This window comes from Orbicella faveolata, unplaced genomic scaffold (assembly GCF_042242905.1).
Source record: "Orbicella faveolata isolate gen_17 unplaced genomic scaffold, um_ofav_v1 contig_13, whole genome shotgun sequence".
Lineage (NCBI taxonomy): Eukaryota > Metazoa > Cnidaria > Anthozoa > Scleractinia > Merulinidae > Orbicella > Orbicella faveolata.
The window spans coordinates 17347501-17362437 of NW_028301540.1; the positions used below are offsets into that span (position 1 = coordinate 17347501).

Consider the following 14937-nt stretch of genomic DNA (forward strand, 5'->3'; position numbering starts at 1 on the left):
CGACAGGTATTACAAAGTGCGATGATTATTACAAAGTGTGCGACAGAACACACTATCATTTTGTTTGGAAAACATAAATGGGCAACAGTAAGCAACTCACTTTTAACAACAGCCTACAACTGCATAATTTGTATTCAAAATAATTTTGTGTTGATTTTTAGACAATACTATTTACTCTTGTTACAAAGCTTATTGGCATGTTATTAAATATCAACATTGAATAAGTTGTATTCAACTCAATTTCAAGCTATTAACTCATTAAAAGACTGTTACCAAAAACCAACTAGAATCATGCAGTCTTTCATTGTCTGGTAATATGGAAAATAAGCAATAATGATACTGTAACTTAGCTATGGAGTGGGAAGCTAAACTTGTTCCAAAATCCATAATGGAATGTTATCAAGAGTTGGCCAGCTTTGATCTTGTAAAGGAAAACAAAGTCTTTCTCCAAGTTTACTATAACTTTAGCTCTTCCATTCGACACTTTCCTCTTGAAGTATGACCTGACTGCCCCTTCTGACATTCCTGACAACACAGAGAATAATGCAATGACAGCTTCCATCCTTGTGAATGATATCGCATAGCACTTATTATTTTTAGCGAGGGAAATGTTATCAACAACATCTTGCAACCGAGAGAGAGCGAACAACTCCACTTCAAAACACCAAAAAAATTTCTTTTGGTAAATTTCGAATTATTTGGCATTGATAAGGGCACCTGATGCTGACTTTTCCTCCCAAAAGTAATTTGATCTTGTCCAGCCACAGTCTGGTTTCATCATAAAGGACCGTTCCACAGTTTACAGGAGCATTCAATAAAATCTTTAACGGATCAGTAGGACTTTGAAATACGCAGTAAGATGCTTCAATTTGTCTTCGCATGCATTTCTTAAACATATCCAAATTTACATCACGTAAATCAAGCGAGTCAAATGCCTGAAGACACAATTCAATCTTCTCACTGAGAACGTCTTCTTCGGATTCTCCATTAACTGATTCTTCTTCAACGATTTCTTCCGATTCTTGAGACGACAAGTCATCCCTATCAGCTAAAACTGCTTCTCGAACTGCATCTGTCGAAAAATAATTACTCTGGCCTTTGGCTGCCATATTGAAATGTTTCACTTTGTTGAGCAACTGCTGACATTGCGCACCGCCGACCCCTGCCACATTTTGAGTCTCCTGTGCCCACCGTGCATGGAAATGTTAAAGATATAACTTCTCGTTTGACTGATTAAGAGAGATTGATTGGAAAGTCAGCAAACAGAGTAAAAATGGCACTTATGTTATTCAGACCAAACAGTTAAAATAAGTACCAGTGTTTGTCATTATACAGATGATTTGTTATTTTGATGACTGTTTCATCAGCATTTCATTACTTCTACAAACTGTTTTACAGACAAGGCGTCTCTCTTGGTGTTACTGGAAAATCTCACAAAATTCCCACATATTGTTACCTGAGATCCACTGAGATCTACTGAGATCAAATCAACATTTGACTTTTGAATCAAGTAATGGTTTGAATTTTCAACTTCCATTTGGACGGTGAATCTATTGAAAGGAGTAATTAAATGAATTTTCCATAATAATTTCACCCATAGCAGAGATGCTTGACCTATTATGACTTATTATTGTGGATGCACTTGACCTAGAGAACAGTGTAGGATAATTGAGTTTACTCCTTCGCTGTTGTAAGGTTCTTGTTTATTCCTGTTTGTAGTCCCATTTCTGTTGAGTTCAGTTTAGTTACATGTTAAAGATGGTGACAATTGTAATTTAATATTTCCAATAAAAGTTTGATGTTTGTTACAAACAAAGGAATAAAGAATGTTGGGAGTAAAGTTCAGTGTTTATTCATGGTCGCTAAATGTGAACTTGTTCTTTAAGGAACCTCACCAGTTGATGTAATTCTTTTAACAGGTCCATTTAAACAATATTTGGCAGAAAATATTTCACTTCAAAGATCTAATTGCAATATTTTTGGACTTACAGCCACTGTGGCCCTATTCTCTAACAAAGCCCGATTTTTTTCAGATTAAGGATTTTTTTCCAAACTGAAGTCGGTGACTTCATTTTTTTACATTTCTGACATCACTAACTTGTCATCTTTCAATGGTAAAAGTCTCAGAAAAACATCAATGTTGGAAACTTTTCGCATGAATGTCCTTAAGTCAAAGAGAAATAGCACAGAGAGCAGGAATCTGAAAAACAGATTGTTTACATCAGGTTATTGTGACATGGAACTCAACATTTGAAATCGATCAACTGTCAAAGGAGATACCGTTGAATAGAAAATAGATGTGATGCCTTAGAGCTCTGTCAAGTAATATTTTAAGTACTCTTTTAAAGTACCTTGCATGCCTGCCTGGTGGTTGAGAGGCATTATGGAGCCTTGATAAACCCGTAAGTCATCAACATGTCCAAACAAAGATACAATCGAGTTACTGACATTTGAAGTCAGATTGATCTAGGCAGCAAAGTCTACAAGCAGTTCTTGCCCCCCCCCCCCCCAAAAAAACCCTTTCACAAGTTGTGGCCCATTTTTGCCAAGCACTGGTGTCATAGTTTGATATTCTTTACTTCTCCTTCTAGTAGGTCAAGTAGGATAGTTTATAGCATGTGCAATGTATATCATGCAGAATTTTTACCAGACAAATGATAAGATATTTCCTAACAATATCGTAGTAAATTAGAAGTAAATGACTTTAACAAAATACCTCATATGTCCATGAGTGCACACTGAGATTCATGCTCTTTATGATAAGCATCACAAGGTGTTCCCATTTGTAAAAAAGTCACCAAAACATGCATAATAATGTCACATATGAAGTAATATGAAAATGACACTTTGTGATGCTTCTCATAAGGACCATACATCTCATTAGCATACATCTCAATCCTGGACATTAGTGCCATAGATGCCATTCTAAGAGATGTCATAGCTGGCTCAATCAACTTGCAAGTCAGAGATAGATTGAGCCCGCCAGATGCCATTGCCAATATTCCTGGAACGTTAATTCTTCTTTGATACACCCCTTGAACATCTAGATAGGGTTACTCCAAAAAGTATCCTTTACATGCTGAGGTCTATTCTTGTGACATTCAAGTTCAGAAAGACAGTTAAATCCTTCCATAAAGAATTTGGAGCTGACTTCACAAGGCATTTCTTTGTTCCTGAAATTAAATCAGTCACAGGTAACCCACATCATGAACGTGGAGACCACAATCGTGTGTTGAAGAGAGTGGGAGCATGTATCAGAAATGACAACTACCCATATCAGAGTTTTGAGGCATTTGTAGAGGCTATGCATTCACCCAAAATTGGTCTTACCTCCTCAGCACTTGCAGCAAAAAGAATGAAATTTGCAGTTGATATAGAAAGACTCCTTTCCTATCATGTGACTAATTTCTTTTAGAGAAAAAGGCCGTGCAAATGAGTGCCAGTATGTGAAGGTTGTTGCTCATTGACATGAATCATCTGACAGAAAAGGCATATCACAGCTCAAGAGAAGCAGTACAGATGTAAGATTTGAACTACATACTTGATAAATGGATGGCCTGGCATAAGGATGATAAGATAGATTCCACAGGTTTTTTTTCTTTCTTCCTCTTTCCACAGTAATGTGCTGGTGATACCTTTATTCAGAGCTTCAGTTTTGCAACTGTTTACTCAGTGCAGCTGTGTTTCTCATTGTTGTGACTGAATTCTGTGCTATTATGTAAATTGTCTGCTATTATGCTATTTGTTTCATTTTTTTCTTGACCAGTGGAATACATCAGAGGTTTCACAAGAGACGTAGTTATTGCAATTATGGCAAACATTGAAGGCAAGGAGCTGAGGTGCCAGAATAATAAAATTGGACATCCTGAACACCAACATACAGAAGTAACAGAGTACCTCAAGGTATCTGCACCTGCGATTTTGGGTCATTTTTAAAGGCAAATATTGCATCCAAAATGTGTGAAACAATGCAGATTCTGTCAATAACATACAATCTCATTCATGTTAAACTTGAAAATTCACCTGTCTCCCTCATATCAGACCCCCTGTGGGGGATCTTGGCTTAAATATTAACCCGCCCTAAGAAAACGATTCACATTTTTTATTTAAACTACGCAAATAATTCAAGATGTAAAGACATAGTCATGTCTGTATAAATAAAAGCTTTATTTCTACGGTAGGGTTTCTATGATATGTTAAAGAAACTCAAATTATCGCAATGTGACTGAATGCATACTTTGCCAAGTCAGAACATGGTTGTGTTGGCCTCTATGTTAAGACCCTATCAAGCGTTTCCGAGTTATGTCCTTTAGAGATAACCTGCCAAATTTCATTGCAAAAGAGCCACTCAATTCCCCCCAAAATCAAATTTACTTCTTACAATCCCTCCAGGAGGCATTATGATAGAAGTGAAAAGCTATCTAACCTTTGAATTCTAACGATATCACTGGAAACATGGCGTTCAAGCTTTCTTCCGCCATATTGGATTATTATCTGCCGATCAAATGAGCTGTGGATGCCTGTTTTACTTGTTTGGCCCCCACCCCTATCCCCCAAACTTGCTTTCTTCATCAGTTGCTAAGGTATGTCATGCTGTGTCAACTACGTCATGCTTGTGCCAGCGTGAACTATATCTGGTTGAGTACGATAGCGTCGAGCGATCATGCTGCGTAAAAAGAAATGCAAGATATCCGATAAGTGCAAAAGAAAGCAAATGTTAGGGGAGAGATCAAAGAAAGCATTGGAGAAGAGAGGTTTAGGAATTGGAGTTTGGAGAAAGTTTGCCCTGGGAGCTAACTAGAGAGAGGAAAAATACAAGAGTGGCGTTTGAACACGAGTGCAGTATATTACCCCTGGGAAAACAAAGTACAGGATGCAAAAGAGTGTAGGGGAAGCACTTGCCTCTAGTAACTTAAAAGACTGGTTTCATGACGGAACAACAATGACAGAAGAGGCACCCCCCAATGACGATTCAGAGTATTTCTTGAGTTCAGACGAGAACGTCAAAGTGCCATCGAAGATGGAAGAAAGAAAGGGTTTCATCGCTTGTTTGTATGTGATTCCACACAGCTGACTGATTTGGTGGATCAAATTAATGCCACATCAATGTGTTCAACTGATGGATGCAATGGAACGTAAACATTTTTGATTTCAAGGAAAATTGTTTGATTTTTCATCGTTTGAGTCACTGAAGAAGCTTTCACAAAATAAAAATTATCACACCTAATTGGGAACTATAGAAATTGTTCACACCACAGATCCACCTCTTTGATATGTTTTCTGCTTCATTCATCAGTTGATTTTATGAAAATTTTCCGATTTAAGTCAAAATACTGCAATTTAAAATTTACCACACTACAATACTTGTCATAGTGAATGGTTTGAACCCAGGGGTATCAGCAGTTCGTATAGTGTGATGGTCCAGGTGAGTGTAGTTCTGAAAAGAACTGTTGTTGGTGACTGACGTTTGGACAACCTGAGCGGAAGTCATCTTCAGAGTCAAGTGAATGGTGTTTGTCAGTCGATCTTATAAGTCTGTTCCGCTGAACATGATTGGTCAGTATAGCCATGATGGTATTGGCTGAAAGACTCGTGTAAAGTTTGTCATCCGTCATTGGTGGGTTTCAATCCGTCTATTGTTAGTCAAATCTGTCATCTCACAGATAAAGAAAAATGGATAAATTAGAGTAAAGGTAGTTTATACAAAGTACCAACCCAATTTCAGACCACATTCATCAATCTTTAAACTCATTTTCAGACAGAAATTCCTAAAACATTGCATGCTTCAAGCCCCATGGCTGACAGAAAGAACCATTATCCCCCTTTTCCTGAAAATGACTCTCTATTTTACCAACGTTGCTCTCTTGCGTGTAGGTATACATCTTGAAGTTTTTTGTAAGTTCAGTACATTTCTAATTGTAGGCATTCTTGTGTTGGCCAAAGTTGAACAGGTTGGTCTTGGTGGCTCTCTCAATGGAGTATTTACGTGCAACAGCTGCACCCTATGAACTGTGAACTTCCAGGGATCAGCTCTTGTCGAAGGTTGTAAAAGAACTGTTGTGAACCTTGCAATAGGGGTGGCATTCTTGATCTCTGGTCATAGCTTTCCAAAATTTGACAGAACTTGAAGGCAGTTCCTTGGAATAAGCTGTGTTTCAACGAACAGATCATATGACATTATCAAGCTTGTTTACCCGCACATTACTGCGATACTGGATGACATGTGTGAAGAGGAGAAAGATAGAATACTAACAAGCCAAGGATGAAGGTTCCTGTGTGAATACAGTTTGGCAAGATGGCGACTCTAGCTCTGCAAAGTCTGTGAGTCAACATCACCCAGATGCAAAAATATACAAGGGTGGAGGACATGTTGATAGGGTCCACACAAACAATTTAAAAGAGGCTGCCAAGAGGAAAGAATTTTCTGCAGATGTAAAGAACAAGCTGAAGGACAAGTTTCCTGGCATTGGAATGCTAAAATGTAAATGTGAAAGGCACAGGTCTGGTAGTAGATGTATGTCAGAAAATTTCATAAAGGCAGCAAGAATCAATCACTTTTGTATTCTCCAGCAGTCCAGTAACCCTGCAGAATGTGTAGAATGCATGAGGATTCTCTCACAGTAACACTGCAGAGACATTCATACCTGGGATGGAGGCTTGTGTGGATTTCATCCACAGCATACATGTACATGTAACAGATGTGACAAGGATGAGGAGCCTAGCTGTGAAGGGAAAGACCATCATACCAAGTTCCCATTAACATGTGACTACAACTGGATGGCCTACAGACCAGAGTGTCCAAAAAAGCAGAGGATTCAAAGGCAGTCATCTATCCTGAACTTGGAAGGGGGAATTCAAACTTACAGGAAGCACACTTTACGGTGCTTCCCCACTTCAGAGCAAAGGATCAGCGTTTGAAGAGGTCCATAAATTATTTATAAATAAATGTTCTTGATCATAAATCAACAATTGGTTCATGCTGTAAATGAATTTGATCTGCTAGCTCTGCTAGCTATGTTGTAAAATAATTTGTAATCTTAAAATTCGAGAGCTTGAGTATTAGTGAACCACATTCATTATACATTAGATACTTTAGACAAACACATTATTTACCCTCCTTGGCCCCCCCAGTGATACTAGCTAAGGAATGAACATGCTTTCTTACTTTTAAGATTTAAAAAGACATTTCAAAATTCTGTTCATCCATTCTCACCAGTACTCTTGCAATTTTATTGTCTTTCTATAGATTCTCAAACTTTCTAATATTTTCCCAAATATTCAGTTCAATATAAGGTGGGTAGCATCACAGATGTACTTTAATTCCCAAGTAAAAGTTATAATAATGAAGGTGTCTTCCTACGGGTTACACTACATGACCTCGACAAATGCAGGGCTATGTCATGGTAATATGACCTGGTGTTTTGAAGTTCGAGAAACCTCAATACCATTGGGCCATTGATCTGTAGAAGTGACTCAATCTCCCTATCCTGCCAGCAGTTGTCCAGATGATCAAGGAGGGGGCTGCTGAACTTGAAAACTGAAAATCTAGTCATGCTAGGACCCTCAGAGTTCGAATGATGGTGGCAAGAGTTGAAGACCAAGAAGCCAGGAAAAAATGGGTGAGAGGTCAAGCAGTTCAGCACATCTATGGAGAAGATGATGATGATGAACCGCAGGAACAGGAAGAGTCAAACCATAATCAGTGCCAAAACCTGCCGCTGTGGTTTGACAATGCACAAATCATGCCCTCTTAACATCAAGAAGTCATGAGATGAAACTGTAACCAGTTACATGAAGTATGTTCATCCTTCTTTTTGCTTTGTTTTATTTTCCTTGCATTTTATTTCAATGAACCTCTAGCTCTCCTTGAGTTACAGGTAAACAGTCTTTCTGTTATCCAGCAACCAAAGTAAATAATCTGCACAGCAACATTCATTTAGCATTGAAAGGGCTTTCATATACATATAGCTGTATGTTTTGATTGAAGGCCGCTGAAGTTGTACTTGTGTTTGTTGTCAGCATTGTTGATTAATTAGTGAAAAAAGTAACTGAACAAGAAAAGAAAAGAAAAGCAAAGAATGAAAGCAGGAACAATTCCTCTTGAAATTTAACTGCTTGAATTTTCTTTGTTGTTTCTCAGTTTTTAGTCAAATGTCACAAGAAAATAAGATTACTCAGTCTATCAGTTTAGGGGGGTGCATATTTGAGGTATGAGTTCACGAATATGTGCTATATAGACTTCATCATCAAGCAAGGTATTGTTGAATTTCAAGAAACAACAGCCCTTTGAGATCATCACAGGCAACGACATAAAAATAGATTGCCTTATGATCAGGTGCAATCAACACGGTAATGCCAACTTTGCTTACATACTTTACCAAAGATTTTGCCACAAGAAAAACCTGTAAGAATTTGGATTCGCATGAAAAAAGTCGTGAATTCGGATGGCGGGCTCTGTAAATGTTGATTAGATCAAAGGTTTCCATGGCGGTTAGTAGCAGATTTCTAAGGGGTGTAGGTTTCCAAAATGCTCCGCCTTTTTTGTCTCTTTTTGTTAGCGTACAGTTCCAATCACCTCCAATGACAATATTTGCCGTTTCGGACTTGTCTACAATGAAATTGTTTAATCTGTGGATGAACTCTAGTTGTTCTCATTGGTTGTTAGGTGCTTAGATGTTGAATAACAAAGTTTTCACACCATTTAAATGTGCGGTGATTAAAACAATTCTCCCAACAACTCTCTGTGAATGCTGTCACGTTTTCATTGATGAAAATCTTGCTGTTTCATCTGCAAATATATTGGCAAATTGTACATTTTTCAGTTGAACTCTGTTTATAAAGAGAAGATTTATGACTAACAAAACGTACAATAACTGGGCTGGATTTCTTTCTTTTCACTCAATGGCAGATGTCAATATTGTTGGGTTTTACTTCAACATTCAACGCATTGGCGATTTTGAGTACTGCATCTTCATTTTCACGAATACTTTCAGGAATACCAACAATTTTAAGCGAGTTCTTTCTCAAGTATCGCTCTAAATCATCCAAGCAATACAGGTCATCTATTTCATCTCTTTGCAGGGAGATTTTTCATTTAGCTGCATCAAGTTCAAGTCTCAGTTCCTTGTCGGTGTTTTGCACATCACTTAGCATGGTCTTTGTCGCCAACAGCTCGCTTTCCAACCTCCTTAAGCCTGGTTTCCATATGATCGTCCAGATCGTCCCAATCGTTCCAGTTGTCTCAAAAAATGTTCAGACGATCAGGAAAACTGAGACGATTGCTGGTTTCCATATGACCACTTCAAAGACTGAAGATGCGCGGTAATCAACGATGTTCCTGGGTCCGACAAAAGAATTTGGTGTGATATTCGCAAACAAAATGGTGAACGTCAACTGCAGAACAAGTCTCCTGGCTTCTCCTGGCTTATTCTTTTCATTTTGGGCTGTAGAAGAGCTTGAAGAATCCCAAAGACACAGATTTTGAGTTCAACAGATATATCAGAAGCGAGAACAATTCGGAGCTTACCATACTCTGGTACAAGAGCTTGGACTGCATGACAGGGAATTTCTCTTCAGGTACGATTTTCAAACTATGTGGTTTGTGCAAGTTTACAAGGAAACTGACTGATGTGAAGTATGAACTTATTGTCTACGCTAGGTTCACAAGAATGTTCCCGGAGCGTTTTGAAGATCTTTTAACCCTTGTATTGGTGACAGAAAGCATATCATGATGGACTGCCCAAAGAATGGTGGATCCGACTAGTACAATTGCAAAAGCTTCCACAATATTGTCTTATTGGCAATTTATGATGCTAAGTATTGTTTCACATTTGCAGATATTGGAGGATCTGGCAGTACAAATGATGCTAGTGTACTATCCTACTCCGTGTTTGGTCAAGCATTCAAACAACACCCCACAGAGTTAAACCTCCCGAGCCCTTCCCTGCATGGAGACAAAGATCTCCCCTATGTCATTGTTGGAGATGGATATTTTCCTACTTAAGCACTGGCTCATGAAGCCATATCCTGGCAAAAACCTCGACCAGTGTCAAAGAATTAATAATTACAGGCTATCAAGAACAGGGCGAACAATTGAAAATGCATTTGGGATATTGGCAGCAAAGTGGAGAATATTCAGATGGGCAATAAGAGCAGATGTTGCTTTGGTGAAGACAATAGTGCAAGCCACAATTTGCCTTCACAATCATCTGCACTTGACAGAGAATGCCAACTGTACACCAGCAGGGTTTGTTGTCTGCGAAGACAGTAGTGGGAACACAATTCCTGGTGACTGGAGGAGTGAAGTCAACTATGATGAAGGGGGTCTTAGGCCCAGTTCAGACGGCAAACTTTTCATGAGCCGAACCTAATACGTTGAATTAAGTACATGAAAAGTTCGGCGTCTGAATGAGTTAAGAACAGCTATTCGAATTGGGACTGACTCAGCCGTTCTTCCTGCCTGGCTCAACCGGGAATTTCGCCTTTGGAATGGCTTTGATTCAGATGCTGAACTTTTCATGTGCCGAACCTAATGCATAAATTATTATAACGTATTTTAAAAGCAGTTTCTTGAAGGGAGCATGCGTCATAGAGCGTGTTTATTACCATCATGCGACTTGGAGAGCTACACTCGCGGATAACAGCGAAGACATGTGTAGTTCCTGCTTTGCTAACACGAAGTATGTTTGTATTGAATGTCACATGCCGATCTGTAACAAGTGTTCTATTTTCGAAAACAATGAAGATACTGTTGGCTGGACGGCAGGAAGATCTGTTGGGCATTGTGAACTGTGCTTCAAGGTTAAGAAGTTGCTGGAAGAGAATTGTGATGGCGGGAAACGAAGAATGGCAAATAATGGGCGAGACAAGACCAACAACCCAGAAAAGTACGTGTTGAATTAACTTTTACAACTACCTTGGGTAACAGTTTTATTCCAAGTAATGTTTTATTGAAGGCATTGTATAGATTTCCGTACTTTATAAAGTTTCTCATTTATGGAGTGTGGCGGTTTGCAAGGAAACAGGTTTCCTCGCCCCATTGTCAAGTCGTGCTATTGTAGGAAACAAAGGGAATATTCTAATCCCCGTTCTAAAAGCAAAATGCAACAACAGAGAAATATGCATTCCTCATAATAGCTTTAGTTTTTTTGTTGCCGAATAGTTAGAATATTGCAACTACAATGTGCAAATTGTAATAATTTTAATTTGTTTTGGCATATTCCAGTAGCTTACAAGAAACTTACAGTCCCTCAAATTCAGAGGAGGAACCATTGGATATAGATAAACAGAAGGACGACCAAGAGGAGAAAAAGAAGGATGGTAGTGAGTCAAAGAACAAGCAGAAAAAAGCAGGAAGAAAGCCCAGGTGGTCACAAGAGCTGCTGAATGAATTCATTGATATAATTGTGAGCAGTGATCGCTACAAGACAAAGCTGATATTTAGGAATACTAAATTTCAACAGAATGGGGAAATCTATGGGAAAATCCGTGAAGAACTGAAGCAGAGATGTGTCACAAGGGATGAGAGTTTCTGTTTTACTGTTGAGCAACTGAGATCAAAGTTCAAGAAGTGTGTGTCTGAATGTAAGAGAGCTGCTCTTACTATTAAGACTGGAACTGGCATTAAAAGATTCCAAGAAGACAAAAATTTGGGGGTATGGTTTCAGAAGCTTTATGACATAGTCAAGACAAGAGACTCTTGCCAGCCAGGGCAAGCAAGGGAACCATCAGCAACTCAGTTTTGCCGAAACATCACTAGCACACCAACTTTGGACAGCTCTGAAAGTGAAACGTCATCAGTTGACCAAAGTCAGAATTTGTTTGTTCCTGTAAAGCAACCAAAACGAAAAAGCAATCGGGATGACCCAATTTGTGAAGCTATGAAATTGATGAAAACAATAGCAGAAAAAGATCCAACCAGGGAACTTATAAGTTTTATGAAAGATGATATAGAGAAAGCACGGGAGCATGAGTTAAAATTGATGCAAATGATGCTTTCATTTCAAAACCAGCAACCACTTCAGGGTCAGAGCCCTGTGTCTGCAGCAGGACATGTGGGTTTTGCCTCACGTTCCTGTAATAGTGATGGCCTCTACTTGCCTTATCCACCAGCTCCTCACCAAATTATTCAGAGCACTGGTTCCATGTATCAGGGCCCTTCAAATTATCAGTTTCGACCCCTTTCTCCTGCAAATGCTCTGCCAACGTCGGTTAATTCTAATTATTCTACTCCAAGCCCTGAATCTGTTGGCGAGGCGTCTACTCTTACCAGGGCCGATAATCCTGTTTACCACTCTATGTGATTTATTATTATATAAACAAGAATACACGTAGGAAGTTGAAATTGTATCCTCATATTTGTATCCTTATTTCACTTTCTAATCTCTGATTGGTTGCCAGAATGACTGTAAAGAACACATTATTTTTTTTTGTCGTTTGATATATACAAATTTTGTGTACAACCGAATACTTACCACTTAACCACAGTGTTTGTACATGTCATATTTAGCCACTCTATAGGAGGGGAAGTAATTTTACAGTTCGTGAATATGTTGTGTTAATAAGCTGCTTTATGACAAAGTGAAACAACTCTGTACTGCCTCTTGAGATTACATGTTTATCAATAAGAGTTCTACAGTGAGTACTATAAATCAGTGTAGCTCTTAAGGAGAATGCAATGTATACACCACAATGAGCCTATTTTCTCTCAAAGACAAACATCATTTCTCATAGAAACACTTTAATAGTAACATGTTAAACAACATTGGCACATTATGCTAATAAACAGTTATTTGCAAATGTACATCTTCCATTTCTAACACCACAAAATCCACCCTGGAAACATCTGAAACATTGTTCAAGTTAATGTCTTGAGTAATATCAACAAAGGAGTCATACCTACTTTAAGAAAGGATTTTCCCAGGGCAAATAATTATTAATGACCATGTGATTATCACAGGGATTAAAAGAGTAATCTAAAGTGGTCTAACAAATAATGCCAGTTTGTTTTTCCGAAAACAATTTGTCAGCAAGGGCATTTCGTATGATATCTGCCTGCTGGCATGAATCTCTCACAAGGCAGCATTTGAAGTATTTCCCTTATCCGATTCCTATCGCGTCGCTGGTTTGTAACTAGATCTAGTGTTAAGTCTAACTTTTTGCTGAGGGTTTCTCCCCTGTCAATGCACACATTGTGAAGAACCATACAGGCTAGAGTTGCCGTTTTAACTTCTTCTTTACTACTTTCACATTTCCTTACAAGGACTCGCCATCTTCCTTTCAATTGACCGTAACAACCTTCGGTCACCAACCTTGCTCTACTCAACCGATAATTGAAATACCTCTGTATTGGGGTTAGGACAGCATTGCTATAAGGTTTCATGAGCCATGTTTTAAATGGAAATGCCGAGTCTCCAAGTACTAATGGTGGTACAAGCACTTCGCCAATTTTCTTCCCAATGTTAGGAATCAGCTCATGTTCTTTTATGTCAGCCCAAAGTTGAGTTGACTGGAGAATAATAGCATCATGTGAGTTTCCTAGAAACCCACAAGTTCCCCACATGAACCTATAGTTCGAGTCAACCATCCCCATCATAACAATTGAATAAAAGTTCTTAAAATTATAGTACTCTTTACATGATTGAAGACCTCCTGGTGGGCACTTGATGGGGATGTGACATCCATCTAATGCGGACCAACAACATGGAAACTGCCAAAGTTCCTCCATGTCCATCATTTTCTTCTTAAACTCTTCCTCTGACTCATGCATATGTTTGGTCACACACTCTTCCTACAAGTTCTCCACTATTGCCTTTGTCACCTCGTTGACAATTGTAGACTGTAGAAACCCCTAGTCCAGTCATCTCTGCGAATGTGTAATAATAACCACCCCCTGCCAGACGATAAAGGCAAATAGCTAACCGACATTCTGGTGATATCGGCTCTTCGGTCACTGTTACTCTTTGAAGGACATGCCTGATCCGATTTAGGATAAAATGAAACCTTCCACGTGAAATTCGAAATGTTTTCTTGAAATGTTCTTCAGAATAAGTGTTCCAAACACGATTAAACCATCCCATGTTTCTCTTAAAGCGACGACAGGAACAACTATATTCAGGTGAAGCATTTTCTCGAGACAATAAAAAGAGCACAGTGACTAAACAGACATTTACCAGCTGTCGTCTTCTAGTCACCATGTAATGAAATAGTGTCTGAATTCTTTTCCTCCTAATTCTCACTCTCCATCATTGTTCGTAAGAGAAACTCCTTTGATATGGGGCGATTTCCGCGTCTTCTAGCGTCGTCCGCCATGTTTACACTTGGCCTGAAAACCGCTGACATTTCAATTTGTTTTGGTTTAAACTGAATTAAGTTCGGCGAATTAAGTTCGACGTCTGAATCAACAGGCGTACTTTTGTTAATTTGGGTCGGCCTAAATTCGAATTAAGTTCGGCTCATGAAACGTTTGGCGTCTGAACTGGGCCTTAGACACCTTAACCAGATTGGAGGCAACAGATACACATTTGAGGCAAGAAGAGCACACTTTGAGTCACACTTTAGCAGTGCTGAGGAAGTTCCTTGGCAACTGCAACATGTCCAGAGTTATGGCAGAACCCGTAACTAAGGAGTCAATGACTTTTAGCACTTAAATAAGCCCACTTGTGTAAGAGTAGATTTTATTTCCCTTTGCTTTTCCTTAAATTGATATTGAGCAACTTTAAAATAAATGCTACTCTATCTGTCAGTCACAAAGTATAACTACTGTGTGTTTATCTGTGTCAATTCAGCAAACAATGGGTACAATATAGGTTGCTGGATTTTGAATTAGCCAGCACATAGATCAAATTGTTCACCCCTATCCATATATTTTACAATGAATCTACAATCTTAAGTAAAATAACGATAGACAGACAACATAACTGTGGCTGTGAAACTTGA

General features: G+C 38.7%; 1 protein-coding gene and 1 pseudogene across 1 annotated transcript; one reads left to right on the plus strand and one right to left on the minus strand.

Moving 5' to 3' along the window:
* Positions 1 to 7577: 7577 nt before the first annotated feature.
* On the plus strand, positions 7578 to 10370 carry LOC149115395 (uncharacterized; annotated as a pseudogene).
* Positions 10371 to 13024: 2654 nt separating this feature from the next.
* Positions 13025 to 13768, minus strand: LOC149115396 (uncharacterized). The gene has a single exon (XM_089285680.1). It carries the CDS (start codon positions 13766 to 13768, stop codon positions 13025 to 13027), a length of 744 nt encoding a protein of 247 aa, XP_089141806.1.
* Positions 13769 to 14937: the final 1169 nt, after the last annotated feature.

Coding starts and splice junctions, on each gene's coding strand:
- LOC149115396 (XM_089285680.1), bottom strand. CDS start 13,768: ATGCATGAGTCAGAGGAAGAGTTTAAGAAGAAAATGATGGACATGGAG.